At 23.8% G+C, this 27,028-nt stretch overlaps 1 protein-coding gene across 1 annotated transcript; it reads left to right on the top strand.

Moving 5' to 3' along the window:
- Positions 1-6,938: 6,938 nt before the first annotated feature.
- On the top strand, positions 6,939-25,753 carry LOC145837977 (uncharacterized). Its single transcript, XM_082945488.1, has 10 exons — positions 6,939-7,113; positions 7,977-8,126; positions 8,544-8,711; positions 8,962-9,156; positions 16,821-16,948; positions 17,410-17,605; positions 18,814-18,945; positions 19,828-19,985; positions 23,138-23,420; positions 24,853-25,753. The coding sequence occupies exons 1-10, from the start codon at positions 6,939-6,941 to the stop codon at positions 24,924-24,926; spliced, it is 1,659 nt and encodes a 552-aa protein (XP_082801614.1). The 3' UTR covers positions 24,927-25,753.
- The last annotated feature ends 1,275 nt before the right edge of the window (positions 25,754-27,028 follow it).

Raw genomic sequence — 27,028 nt, forward strand, 5'->3', positions numbered from 1 at the left:
AAAAACTAAAAAAATACACAAAACATTTAAACACACTTCTACATTTGTTTTACTATCAAACAATAACTTAAAAAATAAAATAAAGTACTACTTAAGCATTTTTGCATATAGTATTCAATTCATTCTTTAAAGTAAATATTTTATACAACTTATTTTCTAGCAATCAAGCTAGGATAGTTTTTACTTTTTCCTAATTTTTCATTTACTTTATTCCTTACTAAATTCTTAACAATAAAACAATATTATACTAATTTTTTTAATTAAAAACTAAATAAAGATGTACAAATTAAATATTTTATCACAACCGGGTTTCGGTGACAAAAAATTGTGACCTCTTCAGTTAAATAGTATACTAAACTGCACATAACAATGTTGCTTATTTGTAATGTTATTCAAAAAATAATTCATGCATGAAAATCTAAGCAATTAGAAATTAAAAAATCTAAGAGCTTGCAATATTTTTTGAAACAGTTCTTCTGATAACTACACTAATCACACACATATTTAAACAATTTAAAAAATAAAATTCATGAGTTACAGTAAACGTTCTTAAGTAAACAAATTTCATCATTTAATGAGTAAACACTTTTGTTTTGTGTCCGTGAAATAGCAGAACTATTGAATATTTATAAAAATGTTTTTTTTGTTTTTTCAGTAAATCTAAGTTTTCAAAAGCATAACAAAATCTGTACGTTTACTTTGAGTAATAAAACATAAGGGTACAACAGAAGTTTAAAACATGCCAAACTTCTTTTAACTAAACTTTTTAAACCTGTATTAAGGTTTTAATAATTTAAACTAAATTTTATTAGTTTTATTTCGAAAAATCTTATTTTGTTTTATTGTAGAAATTTTATTCTTAATGTTTTAATAGTCAACTAAAAAGTAAAGCTAATTTAGTGCTAGTTGTAATATAGTTTATTTTTAATCTTAAATATTTTTAAGTTTTCTGTTTTACCTGAAGATTTCATATAAGTATATTTTGGTAATCTCTTTAAAAAATAATTTTAAGTTCAAAGTTTTATAGTACAAATGAATATTATAAAACTTGTATTTTAAAATTTTAAATCGTCAAAAAGTAAGTTAGTGAGTTTTAAAACTTAGTTAAGTTATAAGGGTATTTTACTAAAATTATAAAAAAACATTAAACAACTTAAGTTATTAACTTTTAAATTAGTTACATAAATAGCAAATTTAATATTCTTTTAATTTAATTTGTAATTATACTTTGCTTAATTATTGAAAGCTCAATTGTTAGTACAAGCTTAACTATATTTGCATATTTTCATAAAGTAATTGGAAACATTAAATTTACTTTCAAAATTGCATTTTTTTTTTCAAATTACGATATAAAATTTGTACTAATAGAACTTTTAAAACTATTTTGTTACTAAAAAAAATATATATTAATTACAAGTAGTACAATAAGTATACCAAACAATATATATGTCTTACTTACTTTTGTTTAATTAAAAAAAACGTTAGCGTAGTATATAATTCACGATGATGTTAATTCTTAAATAAAATTTGTTCTCATAATTAAAAAAGTATATATAGTAGTTATTAAAAACATTCCTAACAAATAAAATGTATATAATAGATACATAGCTTAAGTTCAGTTAAATATTTTTCAGACTGTATACATAGTTACAAATAAGTATTTTTCTTTAAAAAAAATATTTTCAGCTTAACGTTGTTTTGAAAAAATTCTCTAAGCAAATTTATAACCTTATTTAAAAAAAAAAAAAGTTTTGAATTATAAAACAACTTAAATTTCCAGCGTTTTGTTTCGTAAATCAAAAAACACCCTACAGAATGTTCTAAAAATTCTAAAATTGATAATGAAACATTAGATTAACTAAAATGTAAATCAAAAATAAAAATAAAACTAAACTATTTACTTAATTTTCTAAGAAAATTGAAACAAACTTACATAGGTTTAAATTTAGTTACATTAGGTTTTAAGGAAGTTGACTTGCAAAATTATGTCTCTTGTAATAAACAATAAGTTAGAAAAACATATTAATTTGACTGTAACATATAAAAATTAAAAACAGTTATGTATACGTATTTTTATGCTGCTGATAATAAAATATATACTTTATTTTACTTACATGTTAAAAATTTATAACTTTTTTATTTTTATTTCTTTAAGTTTTTTAAGTTTTTTAATACTATTCCTTAGACAGAATTTCCTACTCTTTTAGTATACTGAGCGCTAGTATAGACTTATTAAAAAAATCAAACTTGAGTTAGAATTATTTAAACTTTGAATCACACATATAACACATTATATCTACAATGTTAAAAAGTTGTTTGATAAGTAGTTATGTTTACTAGTGTGTAAAAACTTTAATTACCTGCAGTTTACTATCCACAGTTTTAAAAATGGTTTATGAAGCACTATTTAAACAACCGAAAATTTTATTAAATATTAAATTTTACAAATAGTGATATTAGAAAACTACAAAAGCAATTCAAAAAAAAATTCCTTCGCATATTATACATAAGAATCTTAAAAAAGTTTTTTATCGAGTTATATCAATATTTTAAAATATAATACAATTTTTTTAAATCATATTGCAAATGCTCTAAACTTAAATTAAAAGTTAGAATTTAAGTTTAGAGTCTTATAACTATTTTTTATGCAAAGTTATTCAATAAACTTTTTAGAAAAAAAAGTTATAGAGAAACATTGATTAAAAGACAATAAGGCGCCGTTCTATTTTTAAATATCCATTATTAAAACGATATTAAACTTAAGGACTAAGTTAATCATAAACCGACTTCTTATTATTAATTCTTATTTCTGTAACCGATAATTTAGATGATAATAGTAGCTTTTTTTGATGCTTAAAAGTTATAGTAAATTATACTTTCAAATAGTGCATATACCTCGCAGTACTTATTTTAGTACGTTAAACTTTAGTTTTATTACATTTTTATTTAAGTAATAATTTATTAGAGATTTAGGAAGTGTAACAAACTTGATTAACGTATGCAATAGCTGAAATTTTACAAAAAACTGCTAAACTATCTTTTTAAAGCTAATAATATAAGAAAAATAAGTGTTAGACAATATCAATCTTATGCAGTAGAAATATAAAAACAATTTTGACCTTATTTACAGATAATAATGAATAAATGATAAATTCAAAACTTTGCTTTAATTACGTAGAGCCTAAGATAAAAAAGTTATTGAAAGCTTATATTCGATAGATACAAAATAGTTATATATATTTTTATGTTTATTTTAAAAATAAATTAACTTTAAAAGTACACCTAGTTCGATTTTAACAAATTTACACATAAGTTAATCGATACACAAAGTTTTTTTTTTATCTTTCTATATAAGTAGAAAGTATTTAAACCTCAACAAAAGATTTAGTTATTCTTTTATTAAATATAAAAACATAACCTTTAATTTATTTAAATCATATCAATAGTTGCTAAAGACTTAAACGTAAAATTTTAAATAGCTGTAATATTTAATCAAATTATTACAAACTGTAATATTTTCGCCTTTAGATACTACCGACTTTGTTTAAATGAGTTTAAAGTTATGGTTTCTTTTTATTTAAAAAGTTAAATATTTTTAGAGATTTAAATACTTTCTACATACTTACAAAAATTAACAAAAAAATAAAACGAAAGATTAGTTTAAGTCTATAAATAAAAACACTTCAAATTTATTGTTTTATTGTAGAATTCACAAGTATCTAAGACTTTAAAACAAAAATATCTGAAATTAATATAAACATTTTAGAATATTAGAGCACTTTTAAATTAACTCGCTAAATCTTAAATATTTTTAGGTGGAAAATAGAATGTTTATGTTTATAATTTAATTTGTATAAAAAGATTCTATCAAAAACAAGGAAATTAGTGGAACTAAAACATAAATAAGATAGTGCTTTGAATTTTAATAAAATATTTGTAAAAAAAGTATACTTAGTTTTAATAGTTTTAAAGACTTGTTTTTCAAAATAGCAATAATAGGTAATCTTAATTTAGTTAGCTGAAGCTATTTACAGAAACAATGAAAATATATTTTAGTAGTTATATTATATTATTAACAAGTTTATTTATTTACTTTTTAGTATTCGTTACAGTCATTTTTTTAAATAGGTAAATGCAGATTATAAATCTTTATACATTTAAAAGTCATAACATTTAAAAAAGTTATGAAAATTATTTTAAGTAACAACCTTGTTAAAATCTAAATTCTATGTAATTTTGAAGAATTTTACAATAACTTAACTTTGAAAATAATCGAATCGACAGCTGACTTGACTTTTGAGTTTGTAGAAACGAAAGTAAGAGCATCACAACCAGAAAAAATCTAAGTAAATGTCGCGTGCAAATTAAGGTTTAAACATTTTTTCTTTACTTTCTCTATAGTTTCTTAGATACATTTTAATAATGAACTAATTTTAATTTTTAATAAAATCTTTTATTGCTTTTTTGTAAAAAATAGCTTTAATCTGCTAAAACGTAATAGCTTTGATCAATCGGAAATTGTTTGCGGTTTTTATAGACTTAGTTTATCAAAGAAAACTTTTGGAAAGAGAAGCTTTTAATTTAGCATACTTATTTTTGTTGTTTAAAGGTCGCCTGGTATGATTTTAATTTTTGAACTTCTGTCAATTGCAAACTTATTTTATACAACAGGTAAAGTTTAATCGACATGAAAACTATTTTTGTCTATTATATTTAAACATATCTTTTAATTTACTTATCTGTGTTTTCTAGAACTTCTAAAAATTAAAGTTTTAACTTTTTTTATTGTGTTTAAGAACAATTTACTGTGTTTAGTTAGTAAAATAGTAATATAAGAATCAAGTTGACAATTTAGAAGTTTATTACTATTTTTTAACGATTTTTTTAAGTAGGAATAAAACTTTGAAACTTTATATATACTTTAGTCAATATAACATACCATGAAGAATTGTCATTTATATTTAAACTGATTTATTGTACATATTTTGAACTTAGTAGTTATAACCTTGTAATTATCATTTTAGCAGCTATTTTTTAAAATCTAGGTCATGTCTAAACTTACTTTAAGTTTACTAAGTTTTCATTCTACTTCTTAGGTACTTTGTTTTAGTAAGATTTATATATAATATGAAAGGAAGTACACTGATTTAAGTTATAAAAAATGATGTACAGTCAATGTTATTTTAAACTATTTCGATTTGTCTTAGTAAGTTATGTTTTTGTTTTTAAAAATACTTTGTTTAATTACTATAAAAATAATTATTTATTTTTAGAGGCCCAACGTTGTTTTGCACAAGTTATACCTGTAAATCGGTACAACCGAAATCAGATTCAATGCAGGTTACGTCTGTTTTTTTGTAGATGAACTTAGTCTGTAAAATAACTTGATTTACTAAAAATTTTAATAAAGTTTACTTTAAAGCATATTATAAACTTCTTTAATATTTAAAATTATAAGAATCTCTTTGTTTGTGCTTAATATAAAAATAACATTAAAAAGTAAGTGTGCATATGTTTTTTTATTTTATTTTAATAGTAATTTAACATTATTACAGCATTTAAACAAGAGTTTACTAAAAAGTACTTTACCTAAAAATTTTCACATTTTAAACTTAATCTTATATACGCATAACGGTGATATTATTTAAAATTTCAAATGTTTTAATATATTAATTATTAATAAAAAATATGATAATATTTAAACAATTAATTTGTAGCTTTTCAATCGATTTTTACTAAGTTATAAGCTGTTTTTCATATTTAATTTCTCAAGATCTTTTTAATTTATCGTTTAATGTTTTGTAATTTTAACTTTTGCTTGTGTATTTCTTTAAAATATATATACATATACTGCATTTCAATAAAACGTGTTTTTTATTAACTTGAATATCACGTGCTTGTATTTTGATCACATGCTACTTCTCTAACTTTAATTTTTTAGTGTTTAGTAGCATAGATTTTTAAGAAATATTTATTAACAAGTAAGAATATTAACAAATAATTTTAAATAACAAATTATGAAAGTTTACAATTGATACAAAGTTACATACTAAAAAGGTAGCTGAATACTATAGTACAGACTTTATGCTATATTAACATTTGATATTTAAACTAGTTAAACTTTTTTTTTTTATAAATTTATTTTTTCACTAACTGTAACTTTTGATCAAACTAATTTAGTTTAAACTCTTTTAATATAATGAAACAGCCTCTTTTTTTTTGCACAGCTTGATATTAACCCGCTATGTATTAGCATAGTTTTTTTTTATTAGAAGAAAAAAAGTCATCTATATATTATTGATAGTCAAGTCATAATTTACTAGTTTAAAGTTTATGTCCACTTAATTGAGGAAAAATTGTGATGTATTGTAGTTTTACAAAAACTTAATGAAGAATTTCAAGTTTAAATTAATTTTCATAATACTAAGAACAATAATAAAACATTAGTTAACCAATAGTTCAATGTAAAGTAAATAGATAAATTACAATACTTTACTTATACTCCTCACATGTTGGAGTATACAATACATACTTAAGCCAAAATTTTTATATTAATCATGTTCTTTTTGTTTCAGATATCCTATTGGTGGGATTCGGAGAATCAGAGGTAACTTTATTGGTTCTTTCGAGTCTTGCTGCCGCCGAAACCATGCATCGGGTTGGGGACTTCACTTTTCATGCAAGCCTTGTCGTGCAGTTCGTGGATTCCTAAAACCGTGGTCTCAGTGGTCTCAGTGTTCGAAAAGTTGTGGAGTCGGCAAACAATCAAGATATCGAGCTTGTACGACCAATGTTTGCTCGGGAATAAGAGGTAAACAAAAAGTAGAAGCGAGACCTTGTCAATGGAGCTCTTGTTGCCCTGGTAAATTTTTTTTCGTTGATATAAACAATACTTTTTCTTCATGTTTTTTAGAGTAATTTTCATCAATGTAAAAACAATGTCATTACCAAGTTATTCAACAGTTGACGGTAATTGGTCCCAGTGGTCTGAGTCAACTGGGTGCTCAGTAACTTGTGGACCAGGATTCGAGTACAGAATAAGGAGTTGTAATTCTCCACCAAACTCTTGTGGAGGCAAAAAGTGTGATGGTGTTGGAAAGCAATACAAGGAATGTTTTATAAACTGTGCTAGTATGTTTTCTTTTAGTGACATTTTTTTTATTGGTGCAACTGTTATGCTGGTTTTTGGTTTGTATTAGCAAGTTTATGTCTGTAACTATAATGTTAGGGTAACACATAAGGTAGGTACAAAACATAAGGTAGGTTTGCGTAGTTTTTTTTTAACTTAGTTTGATTCTTTTATGTACTTAACTGAGCTTTTAGTTGAGAAAAGTAGTATAACATGAAAATAAAAGCTATTTATAACTTTTCTTAAAAAACAAAAAAATAACAGTATTTATTCCTTAAAAAGTATTTATGAAACTTAATTATTTATGTATATATAACATTTATATACTGAATTTGACGCTTAAAGAAATCCAGGACAAAATATTTTTTTTGTTTTTAATTTTTCTACGGCATCAAGGAAATAAAATATCAAATGATTGTTTAGAGAAATCTACAACTTATTCTAGTTCTAATAGTTGATTAAAAGGGGTTTTGAACCTAAAAACGTTTTAAACTTATGTGTTTTGCAATGAAAATTTATAGATTTTTCTATAAATTAATTTAATTTGTTTATTTAATTATAAATAGGTATATAATTGTCTAAAACGAATAAAATATTGATCATTAAAACATTTTTTTAAACAGCTGTAACAATAACTATATATTCTAGTTAAGTTATAAAATATTATTAAGTTAATTATTAAAAGAACTACTTCAGAATCATATAATATTTATTGTAAAAAATGTTTTAAAATTAAAAAAACTTGTTTTGAACTATTTTACTATATTATTAAATATATAAACAAGCCATGTTTCACAACATACAATTTTTCTAGTGTATCGTTTTTATTAAAATTATTAATGTTAAGCTTGGGGACAATGGACACTGCAAGGATCTTGTAGCACTACTTGTGGTAATGGTACTGTTACTCGTATCAGAGAATGTATACGACCATTTGGTGGTGTTTGCCAAGGTCCTGATCGCGATACCATTCCTTGTAACTACGGTAATTGCCCAAGTAAGTTAATAAGTTTTTTTTGTTAATAAAGCTAACAGATTGTACCATACAAAAAAAAGTTCTCGAAACAAATTTATCATTATCTACCTAAAAATTTTATTTGTTTTTTTTTTCAATAGCCTATTTTATATATTCATAAGTTGTATGCATTTTTTTATATATAAAAAATAAACACAAATTTTACATATGTTCTTACATATGACTATCAGAAAAACATTTGTTTATTAAAATATTTTATAGGATATTTGAACTTTTAAAATCTTAAACATATTATGATTTAGTAGTAGTTTGATGCTATTTAGCTACATTTTTGTCGAGCAGTATTGACCATAATTTTATAATAAAACTACAAACATAGTTATATATATACATACTTTTATAAAACATTGTATTTTGATTTTTTTTAAACTTTGTCAGTTGACGGAAACTGGTGTAGCTGGAATGAATGGCAGGCTTGTTCTGCAAAATGTGTTGAGGTTGAGGGGACGCAAACAAGGTATAAATCTTGCAGCTGCCCCAGTCCAGGGCCATTAGGAAAAAAGTGTGAGGGTGTCGACCATGAAACTAGGATTTGTAGAGGAAAAGGTAGTACGTATTTTACGACGGTTATCACTTGTTTTGTATTAGCTTACTGTAACTTTACTATATTTTCTATTTTTGTTATTTATTTATTTAAGTTTATAAAAAATTAAAAAAATAACAGTATTAAACATTTAAAACCTTAAAACCTCAACAAAACTTTCCGAAACTAATAGTTAGGCGTTAGTTTTTTTAAATGAAAAGTTTTAAAACAATATATTAAATTTATATTGATTATTTTAAATACAATTGGTAGGAAGATGTTCTATAGATGGAAATTGGAGCAAGTGGTCTCAGTGGAGTGATTGTTCTTCTTCAGCTTGTACAATTAAACCAGGTGTTATGGTGAGGACTCGTGTCTGTAACGGCCCTTCACCTTTTCTAAATGGTAATGACTGTTATGGGAACTCTACTGAATCGTATCGTTGCTTGAATGTAACTGGTTGTTACGGTGCGTTTGATATATTTTACTTAGGATTAAATTGCTAAATTTCAAAGTTTTTTATTTAGTTCAAATTATCATTTAGATAATTCGTAAAAACTAAGTAAAAGATAGCTCGATAACTTTCAACAAAATAGCTATATATTCATATATAACTAATCTTTTTCTAGTACTTTTTCTACTTAATATTTAGTTTTTAACCTCAATAGACTATTTTATGTAGATTTTTTGATACTAATTCGCTCTAATATAAATTTTTATTGTTAAAACCTGTTTTTACGAAAATTTTTGTAATTTTATTTTATTTGTTTATTTATTATTATTATTATTTTTTATAGCTTTGAGATCTAAAATAGTCTTATTAAATTATAAAAGTAAATAACTTAGCCAAATTTCAAAATCATAATAATAGTACAAAATAAGTTTTACTACGATAAAAACGGAACATGTATTTTCAGTTAGTGGTGCATATGATGAATGGAGTTCTTGGAGTAGTTGTAGTAAGTCATGTGGTAGCTGTGGTGAAATATCTCGTTTTCGAAACTGCAACTCACCTTATCAAAATCTTTCTGAATTTGGTGTACAGGCTGGTATTATCTTAATTTTAGCTTAAACTAGAACTTTAATTATTTCAAGTTTTAAATATTTTCAATTGAAATTATTAAAAAAGTAATAAAGATTATTTTTATTAAATGAGTAATTAAATATTTATTTATTTGTTAACCGGCATGTTCGATATCTACCTTAAAAAACTTTTTAAAGTTAATTGTCTATACAAAAGTTTTCGTGTTTATTTAGAAAAAAGTAGCTAAAAAGAAGTAAAAAGTGCAATTTTATGATACTGAGTTATAATAATAAAATAGGAATAAAGACTAATACGGTTATCAACTGCTACGATGTTATGCTTTTACATAAAAAACTTTATTATTATTGTTGTATTAATTTTAGCATTAAAACTTTTATATTCTATAAAGGCTATTATATTTTTAATTTAAAAACAGTTTTATAAAATATAAAGCAAAACTTTATTTTTTTGTTTTCTGTCAGAGTAAGTTAAGAGAAACCCTTTTAATCTTGTTAACAAGCATGCACATGTAATCAAAATATCATCCAAAGTTTAACTTATTTAAAGCTTAAAAAATGTCATGTCGTTTTAATATTACATATTTTTTTGATAACTACAGCTTTTATCTAATCAATAATACATGTAAACGTGTTATAGACTTCATTTTTAAATATAATAAAGTTTTAACTAATTTTAAGTACTGTAATTTACAAAATTCTTAAACAAAGTATATTTTATATTTTTGAAAGTAATTATTTGAAACTTGGACAACAATATAAACTATTTGTATATTTTCTGCTCTTTAGTTTAATATAACGAGTTTTGGCGAATTTCAAGTTAAAAGATAATTAAATATAAACTATTAATGAGATATACTTTTTATTCATTAAGTATATTTTTTACTGTAAATTAACTTCTTTAAATGTTTAGAATTTTGTCTTAAACTTTTTAATATGAAAAAGATAAAGACTTTAGTTTATCAACATTATGTTGTTACTTGTACGATTGAGAATTAAAATTAGCTAATCGTCTAAAATTTTGATTAGCTGTAATTAGAAAGCGAATAATTATAATGCTAAATAAACATACTAATATTTTTGAAAGTAATTTGTCTTACAACCATATATAGAACAACAACTAATGTAATCGTATGAGACATTTAAATAAACAGTAATGACCAGGCAGTAATTGGAATTCCAAACTTGATTTGCAATAAAACTGCGATGAAGGAAACAAGTTTATGTATGTTTGTGAAGTGCCCTGATAATATTGATCCATGTGCTACGTCTACGGCTATAACTAAACTTTATAAAACACAAAAAAATAACATTGGTATGTTTTAGATATAAATCATTTACAAAGTTTAAAAACATTTAAACCTTTTTTTATTTTTTTTTAAGCAAGTTTATAAAAAAATTATCATAGATAATTTATAACTTTAACGTTAAGGTAGTTTTTTCTGCTTATATAGACTTTAAAAACCATTACTGAGCATAAAAACATAAATTTTCAGGTACAGATTCTGAGAAAGAAAAAACAAATATTCAAAGTTTTTCAACTCTTTTTTCTAGTAGCAATAGAGAAAAGAAAATGAAAAGTAGTACTCAATACGTAAGTAGTTCATTGATGTCAGTATTAGTTAGGAAAGAAACTTCAACTCAAGTTCCCTTTAACAAAACAACTTCTGATACTTTACCCCATGAGAATACGTATACATATTCAAATATTAATACACAACCGACATTACATGCAGAAAACATAAAGAACTCTTTAAAAAGCATCACAACAGATAAAAGTATAAAACAGCCGTTAAATTTTACAAAAAACAATAAAAATAAACTAGCTTATTCAAAACATTCCACAAACTACAACTCAAATAACAGCATTGTAATTACTTATCCAAATATAAACAACTACTCGACTACCTATGATAACAACAAAACTAAAAGTATTAAAAGTTCTTCTAAGAAAATAAATACTTATCTTAATAAAATATTTACTACTATTAATCCGTTTAAAAAAACTTCAAATATTAGTTTGGTTTACAATAAAAATACTACAACATTCAGTCCAAAAAGCGAAAAATCTTTAAATAACTTTTACTCACAAGCTACTAGTATAAATGCATATGCTGGAAAAACAACGTCACAAACAAATTACACTACAGCAAATATTTTTTTAAATACTGAATCAAGTCCCTTAAGTTTAGAAACAATCGAAACGCCTAAAAAAGACGTTAAAAATATTTTTTATTTACCTTATAGTGTAAGTCAAACAAACTTTACCACTCAAACTAATATTAAGACTAAAAATGAGAAAGAACTTATTGTAGAGCAGTTTAACATATCAAATAAAATTAAATTTATACTTAATACAATTACAAATCCTACATTGCTCAGTAAAATAAAAAATAATTCTAAAGAATTGAAAGTTGTATTTAAGGCCAATAAAACTGTACCAAAAGTATTAACTGAATTTACTTCATTAATACCTCAAAATGTACAAAATTCGACATCAATACCAAGTTTAAATTCAGAGTTTAATGTTATAAATAGCAATACAGAAAACTTAAATACCCAAATAAGATCATCTCCATTAACTACTACAGAAAAAAATACTATTATATCTTATGATACAACCCCAAGAAAATTTTTACCACTAAATTCTACAAACAAAAATGTTTATAAAAAACTTAACGAGACCACGAAAAGTACAGTATCCCATCCAACTACAACAAAAGATTTAAAAGAAGTTGAAAATAAAAGTTTAAGTTATACTCCAACAAAAGCATATCAATACACATCTTTAAAGCATTTGTTAAAAAATATAACTGGTGATAGCTCAAACTTCAAAAATGAATACAAAAACAATATCATAGATTTTTCAAAAATTGACAAACCCAATGCAGTAAAAATAACGAAAAATAATACAAAAAAAGAGCTAAATACTAAGTCAAATAACTTATCTACGAACTATATAATGAGAAAAAAACACAACAAAAATTTGACAAACACAAAGTCTTTAACTGAAGCTATGCCTATACATAAAAATAATAAAACCATTTCTCTTTTGGAATTAACAACTAAACCTTCAACTGAAGCTCCTGTAAATAACAGAACTACTAGTACTAAAAAGGAAAGTAACTATTATGGGGCTTTAGCAACAACAATGCGAGCTGATTACTACAAAAACTTAGTGACAAATAAGGTTTCTTTTGGCATCTCAACTTTAAAAAAGATAGAAAATAATAACAGTACCTTGAGCAATGGAGTAAAAACGATTAAAAACATGTTAAGTACAGATGTGCCAACTGACAATTATTTTACCGTTGGTTCAACAGATATTACAGGTGTCACTTCATATGTTTCCAACACAACTTCAAAAAGTAAAGTGAGCAAATTAGTACAACTAAAAGACTCAAATAAAGTTGATACTACTGAACATAACAATCTGCCTAAGCTTAATCATACTACGGTACAATATGCAAATATTCAAAACATAAAATTTAAAGAAAAAATAAGTTCTCAGTTAATTGCGTCGATTACAACTAATGAAACAAAAGACATTAAAAGTGTCAGCAAAAACAAAACTAACAAAAACATTTTATCTCAAAAAACACAAAAAACAATACAAAAAATAGTTTCATTAAGGACTAGTAGCAGTAGTAATGTTTCAACTAAACTGCAAAATTTAACAACCAGTGCAAGTAGTTATGCTAATCTAATAGAAAATATTACATACACACCATTAGAGGGAAACATGTTTGAAAACAACTATCATAAAGAGAAAACGAAAACAATAAATATTTATGATTTTAACAATACATTTGATTACACAGAAGCTGTAACAGCAAGCAATAAAAATGATAACTTTACAAGTAATGAAAGTATTTTGAAGTACAGTACGGTAACTGACACTTTACTGCTTGCCGAAAATTTAAAATTAAAACTATCTAGTACTAAAAACAAAACTAGCACAACAGCTTCAGTGAAAAAAACTGACTCTACAACAATTCTTACTAATAGTTCTTTTACCGATATTACCTTAACAGAAAAATTTAAAAAATTGCCATTATTAATAATTGAAGCTTCTGACGTGACTTATTTATCTAAAAACATTGAACCAACAACATCGTCAGGTATAAAAAACAGTGCTTCTATTACAAAAACACACTTGCCTACAGTTGCAACCAAAGTAACGAAAAAGAAAACAAGTCAGTTAAGTGATAAAAAAATTACAACTCACCACAAAATCACTAACACAAATGATGGTAAAACAACTAAATTTGATCTCAATCACACGATAAGAAGTATAATAACACATGATAACTTGAACAAGCAAGATTTTTCAGGATACTCATCAGGGTTTGATTTTAAACTTAACAAACAAATAAAAAATATTAGTTTTGAAAAGAATGGTGGTGAGTTTTTGAAAACTACCCAAATAAATAAAGACCGTTTTTTACATGGTTATATCTCTGAATCTACTAAAAACTTAACAATTTTGCTTAGAAATGAGTCCCATGAGTCAAACATAACCTTAAAAACAAATTCGACAAAAGTACCGAATCTTTATTTACTAGACGATATAAAAAACACATCTAGTAAGCAATTTAATTTTTCTAAAAATTCTGAAAATTTGTACTACAAAAGCAATTTGTACTTCAAAAAGGGTTGTGTTAAAGACGCTTTGAAAACTTCTAAGTTGAATAAAGTACCTGAAAATATTAAACAGTTTTACAAAAATCTTGACTTAAAACAAAAACTTGAATTGTTTGAAATAATGTTAGACGATATATTATTACACAAAATAGTAGAGGAAAACCAAAAACTATACCATAATAGAATAAGGTCATACTTAAATGCAAACACAACTGATTTTAACACCACAAAGCCTGAGAAAAACTATTATGAACAAGTTAATCCCTTACCAGCACCACCAGTTAGATATATATCAAACAAAGATGTGAAAGTTTTAGAAGATTATAACTCTTATTTCATAAAAGAAAAAAACAACGGAAATAAAAATCATTTATCAGAGCACAAACGTACTTTTAGGCCGGTATACATAAGGGTTACAGGAACTATAGTTTTAGAAACAAACCAAACATCTTTAGACTCTAACTTTAGTCTGGTAGGTGTGACACTTTTACGCAACAACACAGAAAAGATACGACCAAAAGTACTGCAGCAAAGTGACATTGTTATAGAATTAGAAAGTTATAAAAAACATATGGAATTTTTAGAAGAAACTAAAATTAGAAAATTTAATAACGAAACCACTTGTTTTTGCAAACAACTGCGAACTGAAAACGAAGCAAATGAATTTTTTAAACTCAACAAAAACACAACAAAAAATTTGGAAGTATTAACTGAATCTGGAAGTGGTTATTATAGTTCTAGTGGTGAAGAGTCTCTTATAAAGTCCAAGGTTCGTTAAATCAGCTTGTTTTCAGTTGAAAACTTTTTTGCTGCTGAGTATTAACAAAAATAAAAATTAGTTTTGCTATTTTCAAAGTTAAAAAGTATTTCAATAGTTACTTTTATATCTGAGTATAAAAATAAAATTTAAATAAAACCATGCTGCTGAGTTATTAGAAGTTACTCCAAAATATAGATATTAACAGTTAGAATATTTTTTGAGGAATCAAGTGCAACTTTTAACTAAATATTAAACATGCATACAAGTAATTTTATAAAAATACATGTTGTACAATTTTTCTTTGTTTTTTTTTTACTTGTTATATTCTATATATAAAACATCCATAAAGTACTCAAAATTATAACTTTTTTCCAAAAAGTAATCAATTTTTGTAGTTTATATTACATTTTGTTTGTTAATATTTTGTCATCAATTACCATTACGCTACAGCCGGTTTTTTGTCTTGGTATTGATTTTGTAAACTTTTAAACACATATCTATTATCAATTTAAATGAATGTACTACTAATAATATATTTACTATTAAATTAATATGTAAAACTATAAAAAATTATGTTTATATATTTAAGATTAAGTTACTTAAAAAATTTTTGAGTACTTTAAGTATTTCTCAAAGTTATGATTGATAATTTCGTCTCCTAATATTTAAAACCTTAATAGAATTTTACCTAACGAAAGTTAAAGTGAAACACAACTTAAGAGACTAACAAAACAAAAATGCTTAAAAAAAGGTTTATTTTTTATTTTTGTATAAATATATTCAAAACAAAAAAAAATAACACTAGTATCTAACTATATCAAACATTTATAGTTTTTATCTATTGAATTAAACTTATGTTGTGAATAAGGTTTTGAAAAAACAAGGGTAGTCTTTGAGAGTCTAAAATGTTTACAGTACATAATGAAAAGAACACAACTATGATATAAAATATTTGAGTAACTTAAGGTTTAAAATAAAAGTAGAACTCGAAATCAACAACTCGAAACTAATCAAATTTAATAAAAGGTTATAAAAGTTCAGGAATCTAAAACATTTTTTAAAAACAGCTTTAGTTAGTGCAAGTATTTTTTTAGCTTGATTTATATAAAACTACTCAACAACAATTAAAACTTTGTTGACAAGTATATTGCAATCTCTTGAGTCTAAAAACTATTTTGAAATCTTAGAATGGGTTAGTAAAGACATAAGGGCTTACATGTGAAAACTTTACGAGAAAAACCTTTAAGGTATTACTTTATTACCAAAATAAGTTAAAAACTGTTAAATTTTTATATTTTTTGTTTTAAATACGATAAAATTTTTGTTATATATTGTAATGATTAATGCAAAAATGAAATAACTGTTCAATTTGTTTTAAGTTAAAACTATTTTGAAAAAATGTAAATTTTTTTTAATTGTTTTATTTTGTAGTTGGAACAAAAAACACACAAAACTGAAATTAAAAGCATTCAAAAAAGCAATGATGTTCCTAAAAAAGTAATTGTTGAAAATGGAAATAAAAAAGAAAATAAAGCAACATACACTAATACATATTTGGTTGAGAACAAATTACAAGAGAGTTTAATAAAACAAAAACTCAAGTTTAAAGCATTTGAGCCAATTGAACCACAAACTACTACTACGCGCGATTATGACAAAGCATCAACTCGTGATGAAACTTTTTCAGGTTCTGGTGAAACGAGCGGTTTTAAATACAACGTTTTTTCAAGTGCAAAATCATTGAAAAGCCACACAAACGTTAAAAATATCGAAAACACAACGACTCGGCTGAATTTAGCCAAAAACGTTTCTGAGGTAATGTGGAAAAACTTTAAGTTCAGTTGTAAATGTCGAACTAACTTTTATTGTTTTTACAGTAGCTAAAACGCTTGAGAAGAATTGTTTCTTTCAGTTGCAGACTAATACACTATGAGTTGAAATATACTAACTATCAGAGCTTTTTTTTTGTAAAACTTACGAAACTAATAAACAAAACTGAACTTAAGTATACCAACAGTAAATAATAAGTCTTTAAAATTATAAGTAATAGCTAAAGATAAATAAGTAAATTAAATTTATTCACTTACAAAAAAAAAACTTCTCTAGATAATAAAGACTCTTAAAACTAGTTTGTATTAAACATTTTAAGACAAATAAAAACATTAAAGTTTTTAATATAAGTTGTGAAAACTTTTTTTGTTTTGGTATACAAGAAAAGGTTTCAACATATTTAAGATAAATTTTCTTTTTTAAACAGTTTACCTAATTTTAAGCAGTTTGATTCTGATGTCAATGGAAGTGGAACAATAAGTTCCGGTTTAACGCCTAAAGATGACTTGATGAGTTTATTAAGAATATTACTTAAAGAAAATCATACTCAAGGTATGGTTTTTGAAAGAAATTATCAGACCAACAAAAATTTGTTTCCACAAAAACGCTTTAAAAGAACATTTTTGTCTAAATCAAACCAAAGTAATTTTTGAGTTATTTGTTTTCTAGATAGAAATAACAGACAAAACAATTTTAGAAATATTTTTTAAACTAATTGCAACCGGTTGGCGAAAGAACAAAATAAAAGCTTCACTATCTTTTAAACTTCATAAAATTTTTTTAGCATTTTTATTTAAACCTTTGTATGAGGTAATTTAAATAAATATTTATCAAAAAAACTTAAGTATTAAAATATAAACAAATAAAATTTCATAGCAAAAATTTTTATATAATTTTTAGTTTTAGTTTTTTTGATATTCAAATTTTTTTATTTGTTTTTGTTTTGTATTAATTGCTTTAAGTTTAAGTTTTTTTTTATACTATTTATTTGTATTTCTACAGTTGTACTTTTTTTGATAAAAAAATAAATAAAAAAGTAAGGAATCATAAAAAGTAAATAAGATTTGTAATTAAAACTTGTTCCACCAATTATTTATTATTTTTATGTACTATTTTAAAAATGGTAGTTTTTACTTCTCTTCTCAGTAGAATTGTCATTGTTTACGGTATTTTAAAACTAGATGGTTTGGTTTTTTACACTTAGATCTTCATGAATCTAAACTTAACAAGGTTTAAAAAAAAAAGATACATAATCAAATAACATCTATGTTTCCCAGTAGTTTTTATATTTTTTTAAACTTACTTAAAAAATTAATTTTTCTAAGTTTATATAACATCTAGTTCTTCTGAATTACTGGCTTATAATTAATACTACAACATTATACTGCAAAAATGCCTAACACTTATACAACTCTTTGTTCATAAAAAATATCCTGTTCTAGTTATAATATGTTTCTTAAAAATTTTGCTCATTTACGGCTGTTATCAAGTCATAAGTGTTATAAATATAGTTGCAGAAAACTGTTGATCTAATTATTTTTTTCAGCTAAATTATCATCTGCTGTCTAAATACAGCTAAATAATTATTATAAAATGCGAAATAAAATAAATAAATATCTAGAAAAACGTACAATGATATATTTTGGTGGATTAATTAAGTTCCAATGAAAATTAAAACCTAGAAATCTTTTAAAAAAAGTTGACTTTGAAAGCTTATAGTTAAAAAAATTTTAGATTGTGGTCTAAAATTGTTGTTATTGGTTCAAAAATGCTGAAAACACTTATTTAAAATTTATTAAAATTTGATATTGTTTTCTTATATTTGTCAAAAATTATTACACTTGTAACAGGCGAAATCAGCTCAAGTAGTATAAGGAAAACTTATGAACAAAATGATTTTGAATACCAAAGAAACGATAACGAGTCCGTTAGCTACTACGATGCTAGTTCGGGCTATGATGATTACAGCGGACATATAAATGGTATTATTCAGATAAAAGTTATACACTATACAAACTTTTAATTTTATAATTTTAAAAACATTAAATTTCAGTGTACAACTTATTGTATATTGAAAACATAAAGTAAAAAACAAAAAATATTCATAGCATGGTTTTATAATACTTAAACCCAAAGTTAGTAGCTGAATTTGTATAAACAAGGACATTAACTAGCAATAAGATTTTATCTTACCACATGAATTATCAGGCTGCAGCTTTCGGTCGACTGAAACCTAGGTGTTTTGTTCTTATTAAAACTCATCGTTTCATTTCCTTTAAAATAGTTGTTTTTTATTTAAATTTAAATTATACTGTCAGCAAATAGATAACGAAGTTGTTAAATGTTTATACTTAGTTTTCTTTATTACGTCAAAAATAAGTTTGTTTCAATAAGAAGAATAATTTACGGAATGATATAGGTATGTAATTTATTTTTGTTGTGAATTTTAGATCTTAACACATATTGTATTATGTATTATTTAACTTATGATTTTACTATTGTTCTTAAAACTTCATCAAACTTTTTTTAATAAGTAAATTTTATCTTCAAATTAAAGAATAAAAGGTTATACACCTATAACTTTTTTAAGACACATAAAATCTATAAAAACTTGAATTAATTTTCACATATAAAAATTTTAGAAATTTTTCTAGATTACAAAGTAAAGTTTGAGCTTTGACATAAATACTTTAAATGATGATTTTTTTAAAACTACTAAAAAGTTAAAAGACTTAATTTTTTATCAAAGTGCATAAATTATACTAAAAACAAAAACAAAAAAGAAAATTTCGGTTGTAAATTATTAAAAATTTGTATTTTGAAAATAATTTTATAGTTTTATAAATAGTTCTACTCTATTTTAGATAGCTTTCATGAAAATACTAAAAATGATAACCTGGTTCCTTCAGATGAAGTACACAAATTTGTAGTATATGAAACGATCGACGGTTTCAACTATAATTGTATGGGATTTACAGTTGACGAATCATTGCCACACTACGAAAGTTGCTGTTTTATTTTGGTAAGACTTTTTAAAACACTTTTGTGTGTTAGATTAATTTAAAACTATTCTAATGAGAATTTAGAATTTTTTTAGCTTAAATTTTTGAGTTGTTTTGTTGTGGTTACATTTACTTTAAGTTTTTTTAATGGTGGGCATAATATCGTTGTTATCTAAGTTTCTTTTATGTCAGTACGACGACTCTTGTATAGTACTTGCTTATATCTAAATTAGCTTTGTTTAAAATGTGCTAAGCAGGTTAAATTTCTGTGAAATTACAATTTGTCAGTTTGTAAATATTTTTATTTGTTTAATAAAAATAATGTTTTATTCATAAGTGTTACAAATAAACAAAAACAACTTTGATTTAATGTAAAGTTGTAAAAACTAACTTATTGGATCTAAAGGATGTTTTTTCGTTTTTCGAAGCATAAAATAGACAAAATATATCGTTAAATTTTCTTGAAACAAAACTATTAGTTTAATTTTTTTTGTAAACTAAATTTACGTTTAATTTTTAAACAATTATATCGGGAACCGCTCAGTTCCAACCCGAATCAATTCCAACCCAATCAATTTTGCACGTCATTTTTACACAGCATCACTTTTGCACGGAGAGTTATTTTTGCATAGTTTTAGTTTTGCTTAGGTGTCACTTCTCCACGAATTAATTATTTTTTATTACTGCACTTTTAACAAAGCGTTCTGTTTGCATGGCATTAATTTTATACTGGTACCATATTTTGCGCCAGTCGTCATTTTTGCTCAGCTGACTTTTTTTTTTAAATCGATAAAATTAAGTTGAAAAAATTTATCTAAAAACATTTGTAAAAAAACTAAACTAAAACTGTAATAAATCTAATTTTTACCTGTTTAAACATTAATTAAGTATTGATGTAAAACTAAACTTGAATATAAATTAAAATAAGTTTGACATAAAAAAAAAACTAAATATAAGTAAAAGCTAATTCAAAGCTATTTTAAGTAGAGTAAAAAATATATATTAAATTTTATCATTATAAAAGTACGGGAACAAACTATTTAGCTTAAGTTGTGATTTTTGGACTAAATTTTCTATTTTTATTTTGATATTCATTGTTTTTATTTTACCAGGTCCGAATATGAACACCACAGTTAATTATACGCTGTTAATACAATAAATTTTTCAAAAAAATCTGATAACATTATAAATTTTGATGACAAGTTAACTGCTGACAATAAAAGCAATACATTTTTTATTTCACTTAGAATTGACCTACAAAATTTATACCATATTCTAAACTTAAGGGTGGATCATACCAATTCGATCATCAGACCAAAAGCTTTCAGTAGACTGAGACCAGTTTTGTCCTGATAAGGACTCATCATTCAGTCACAAGAGAAAATTTTCAATCACAACCTAATCAGGACGAAACCGGTCTCAGTCTACCAAAAGCTTGTAGTCTGATGATCGAATTTGTATGATCAACTCTTTTTTTAAACTTGAGCTTGTCTAATGGTATACTAAAGTCCAGGCTTGTGCTCTGCTGACTTTCACCGATGTTTTTGTCGATATTTAAACTTAGTTTAAATTAAAATTCTTAAGATTACTACTCGCTAAAATAGTTCAAAAAAAAAAAAAAAGTTTTAACATTTTTAGCCTATCATTTTAAAAGTTATTTTTTAATGTGTTTAAGTATGGATAATTTAAAAGTTACTTAGACTTTCATGTAAAACAAAAAAATAGAAGACACATCAGAACAAAATCAGTACATACATTATACAACAAAGAACTTCTAAGTTGTACAATAGATTGAGCTTGTGAGACATAAAGTTATTAGAATAAAAATATATAAGAGTATTTACACACAAATCTTGGTAAAAAAATATGTAACAAAAAAGTAATTTATTTAATTTATTGCTTAAAACTGCAGTTACACACGATATGGGGCAAACAGTCATAAATTGAAATACTTTAAAATATTTTTAAGACTAATCTTTACTTTTATGTTAAAATATTAACATACACTAAGAGTTTTAGATAGAGTCTAAAAAAGTTGTAACATGCATTGATATACAATGTTAAGCAAATTTTCAAGCTGTAATGATAAGTAAAACTTTAAAAAACAAAGACTACTAAAAATACTTTACTTTTAAACTAGCTAAAAGTAAGTAAAACAATCAAACTTTTGTTTTATTTTACCGAAAAAAAAACTGTTTTTAACTAGAAAAGCTTTTAAAGACTCTTGAAACTTGTACAATTAAACTTAAAACAGTTTAGTATAACATTGTTGTCAAAAATCCTGGTTCATGCGTGTTTTTGTGCGTCTATGTATTTTATGTTGTATTATTGAATTTAAAGCAAGTAAAAGTCATCTTTAAATTGATTTATATCAAAAAAAAATTAAAATCAAGCAAAGATTTAATAATTTTTTCTTTAATTTTTTTTGATACTTTTCCAAAAATAGATTTTAAATTAGCAGTAAACATTTTTTCAGTTTAGTTTTAGGATAAGCTTATTTTAATTTTAATATATTTCTACTAAATAGATTAAAGTTTTAGTATAATAAAAAATAGAAAATAGTTTTAGATTTTTTTGATTTTTTAAGGTTTATGAAATTTGAAATCAATCTAGTTTAATTTATACTAAACATAGTTTTATATTGATAAAGTTTTAAACTGTGCAAAAGTGACGAATTGTTCAAAAGTGACGTAATGCAAAAGTGGATACTCGTCTAAAAGTGACGTTTCGTGCAAAAATGAAACCTGTATGAAAATGACGCCGTGCAAAAAAAAAATGATCCTTGCAAAAGTAACAATAAACTTTGGTTGGAATTAATCGAGTGGAAGTTGATTCGGATGGGTACTGATTCGGGTAGGATATGATTTGGGTAGGAATTGATTTGGGTGGGAATTGATCGGGTTAGATTCGTTTCGGGTGGGAATTAAGCGCGGGTAGGAAATGTTGGTATACCATTACATCAAACTTTTTTTTAATATGTATGTAGTCACGATTTGTGACCAAAACTATCATTTTCGATAAATGAGGTTGACTAACTAAATAACCTTATAGTTATTTTAAACTTAATCTTTACATTACATTTTATAAAACTTTTATTTATATTCTTTTTAATCATTAAATATTGGTTGTTGTCAAAAACTCATAAAATTTTAAATTTTAAAAAACTATTTAGGCACAAAATATGACAAACAGCACTAAATTTGATGAATGTCTTGCTCTTCAAATTGAAAAAAGGTTTGGCATAATAGATGAAAACGACCTACAAATGGAATACAACTTTAATAATCAAACAAACAACATCTCTGACGAAACAACAGACTCAAAAATATTTTCGGAAGAAATTGTTTCAAGGGCGGGCTATAAGCGCAAAAAAAGGAGTTGCAAAATTACTAAATACCCAAAAGTTCTTCATAAAGTTTGTTGCTCTAAAAGTAAATGCAACAAGTGGACTAAAAGTTAGATTTGTTGTAAATTTATTTTTTAAATGTACTAGTTAATTTTTCTTTAAATAGGTTTTATGTTCATAAAATGTTTATATTAAGTGAGTTAAATTAAAAAGCTCTTATAACAACTAAGAAACTTATGTGATAATCAATATTTATTTATACATTATAATTATCAGTTTAAACTTGTAACTTACATTGGCTCATTGTTTTTTTTTCATATTTATTAGAAATAAAAACGATTCAAGACAACATATAAAAACAAACAACTAGTTTAACTTAGAGTACTAATAAGAGGTTAATTATTTTATTAGTTCGCATAAATTTGTTTAAATCTTTTTGTAAGATAAGTTTAGTTTTTTTTTTGTAAAATACTTTAACCATTTAAATTAACTTTTATAATAAAACTACATTAAAAACCATGAAACTAATAAACCTTTTTAGACGAATAAAACACAGGAATTTGCAAGCTTTGTAATATATTATAACGTTTCTCGGTCATAAGCATAAAATAGATAAATTATATCGGTAAACATTATTAAACAAAACTATTATTTTGAGTTTTATTTATATTATTTGACAACTTGTTTTACGTTTAAGAAGTAAACAGCTATGTCAAATATATTATTATGTTTTTAATATTTTATCTTATCATTATGTAAATATGTAGTCATAATTTTTTACCAAAAATATTTTTTGATAAACTAGGTCGATTAACTAAGTGACTTTATAATAATTTTAGGTTTAATCTTTATATTTATTTAATCTTTGTATTTTTATGTATGTAAGTTATTTGATCTATTTTGATTAGAACAGAAAAAAAAGTATATGGTCTTGTTTCTGTATCTTTTAAAACAGTTAATTTAAATTTTTATACTTTTTTAGATTTTAAATCAGGTAGAATGTTTTTTGTTGTGTTTTGTTAAACCTATTTTTGAAATCTATTAGATAAAATTTTTAGAAAATTTTTATAACACATTTAAAAAAGGTTTAAAAAAATTTTTTGATACACCTACTACTTTTGTGTACATGTTTTTAATTTCTACCATGAGCAAAAAAAAAACAAACACCGAGCACTCTTTTTTTTAATTTAAAGCATTTGCAATTTATATAAAACATAAAAAACAAATATGTACAACTAAAAGAACATAAATGATAAAATCGGTGGTTCATCGTAGTAAAAACTAGTTAAAAATTTCTTGTTATTAATGTTTGTCGAGCATTAACTTTATTAACTTTTTTTTTGCCAGAGTATTGAAGTTTTTTTTAGATACTGTTATTAGCTACTTTTATACGTCTTGTAAGTACTAAGCTAAATGGTTTCATATTAATTTGGCATGTAATATATTTTTCAAAGTAAAGTTGTAAAGTGATAGCAAGTTTATAAAATTACCACAGATTAAAAACCAGTGCAAAATGACTAACTTAGAAATTTTTTTCACAGAAAGTATAATGTCGGTGTGTATTGTATGCCAGTCTTTTTGTCCTCCGTGCTACCGAAGAGTTCTGTATGGATAATTATAAACCTTTGAAATCTTATTTATTAGTGTTTAAAGTAATTTCAACATCAAAATTAATAAATTTATATAATAATGTTAAACAAGATGTTATTTTAACTATCGAATATAGTTTATTTAAGCAAATGAAAACTAACTTTCTAAAAACTTATATTATATAAACTGAAGTATTTAAAAGTTATTTTGACTTTCAAATAACTGATTAAGAAACACAACTTAAGCAATGATAAAATTTTATCTTTAATAACTTGGCTGGTTTTAAACTAAAACATTATGGATTTAATGTAACTGTTTTTAATGATAAGTAATATTCACTTTCAAATATCAAAGTTTTATATATATTATTTTAGTGTGAAAGATAATAGAAAAATATTGTGTTTTTTAAAGTGTAATGTAAGTTTACACAAATTATTTATTACTAGTACTTGCAGTTACTGACTAAAATTATCAGTAAACTTTTTTAGTGATAGTCTTTAATATAATTTTATTTTTCACTTCGCTATCTTAGAACCAACTATACAACATAACAAGTTTATTAAAAACATGCTGCTTATTTTAGACCATAACAATTTTTCTTATTTTCAATATTTTAGAAACACAAGCCCGGTAAAGCCAGTTTAATGAAGATTTAATTTCACGGAATACTTTGATATTTTTGATTGGCTTGATATTATGAAATTTAACTTATAAGAATTTATAAGTAGTAAAAAAATTAAAGTTTCTTTCACCATTCATGAAAAAAATTATTTGCATTTTTTCTTTTATTTTTCTGGTTTCGATCTTATTTTGAGCTTCGTAATGTTTAATAAACATTGTAGTTGATGCACAGTTTGATGTTTTCTTGAAGAATGGTGTGATAATACACAAACAAGCAAATATTTGTTCTAAATAAACAGAAACTTTTTTTCTTAAATAATAATAAGGCAGTAGCGATGATTTATTGAAATAATTTAAAGTAAAAAATCTTGAAAATATAAATTTATATTAGTTTATATTTAACAATGTGTGTTTAGTTACTTTTTATTCTAAAGTAAATAATAAATAAGAACATATTTTGCAGTTCTTTTTACATAAATAAATTAGTATATATTTGTTTTAAAAAAGGTTACAATACAAAATAATTTGGTTTATCTAATGCACTCCTTTGTTGTTAAAGTTACTATAGAGCTATTGTTGTGATAATTTTATAACAAATAGCTTTTCAAAAACATATGGTTTGATATTTAATTTACAACTATTTATTTTGACTAAAGTTTTTTAAGCAAACTTTTACTGTTCAGTTATAATTACAGTAGTTTGTAACATTTGAAAAAGTTTTTAATCTAACTAGTATATGAAAAGGATTAGATTTTTTCAAATATTAAAGAAAGAAAGTTATTATTTTGGAAACTTAGTTGTAATTATAGAAACTATCACCCGATTTACTTAAAAAAAAATTATAAAAAAAAAAAACAACATCGAAAGTTACTCAAGCTTTTATCGATTTGAAATTTAAGGTAATTAATTTTTTCTAAAATATAAATCTCTAAGAATATTAAACAGTTGTTTAAGTTATCGTTATATTTTAATTTTATATTTGTGCTTAACTTTAATAAAAGTAATTTTCTCGAAAAAATTTTTACCTGATAAAATTACCTTTTATTTTCAAACTGCATCTAAAAGTAAATATATTTAATAATGCATTTTTACTGGATTTTATTAATGTAAAAATGCAAAAAAAAAAAATTTATAAACTAAAAGAAAAACAGTTTAATAAAAAAGAATAATACAAGAAAATTCTTGTCGTTATATTTTGTTCTTTTATAACTGTTTTTATGGATTAGTTGTATTTTAAGCTAAATATTACAAAAGTAAACATTTCTTTGATTTAAGCTACCAGTTCAAAATTACCTACTTTAATGACTCCTTTAAAAATATATATCTCAGTCAATTATATATGTGTCAACGAAAGTGTTAAGTCTTTTTTATGATAATATTGTTATGATATTATATAAATTAAGTTCAAGATTCTATAAATATTGAAAAAAAAAAAGTTAAGTACTCATAAAAGCCTGTACTTTGTCAAACAGTATATTCGTAAAAAGCTTGTGAATAGAAACTCGT

The sequence above is a fragment of the Thalia democratica genome, chromosome 1 (genome assembly GCF_965202585.1).
Source record: "Thalia democratica chromosome 1, ktThaDemo2.hap1.1, whole genome shotgun sequence".
Taxonomy (NCBI): domain Eukaryota; kingdom Metazoa; phylum Chordata; class Thaliacea; order Salpida; family Salpidae; genus Thalia; species Thalia democratica.

Excerpts from the sequence above, each read along its gene's own strand:
- LOC145837977 (XM_082945488.1), top strand. The coding sequence starts at position 6,939 with ATGTCATTACCAAGTTATTCAACAGTTGACGGTAATTGGTCCCAGTGG. Across the intron at positions 8,712-8,961 it reads TAGGATTTGTAGAGGAAAAG|GAAGATGTTCTATAGATGGA; the intron begins GTAGTACGTATT and ends TACAATTGGTAG. Across the intron at positions 9,157-16,820 it reads GAATGTAACTGGTTGTTACG|GTTCTGGTGAAACGAGCGGT; the intron begins GTGCGTTTGATA and ends AAACTTTTTCAG.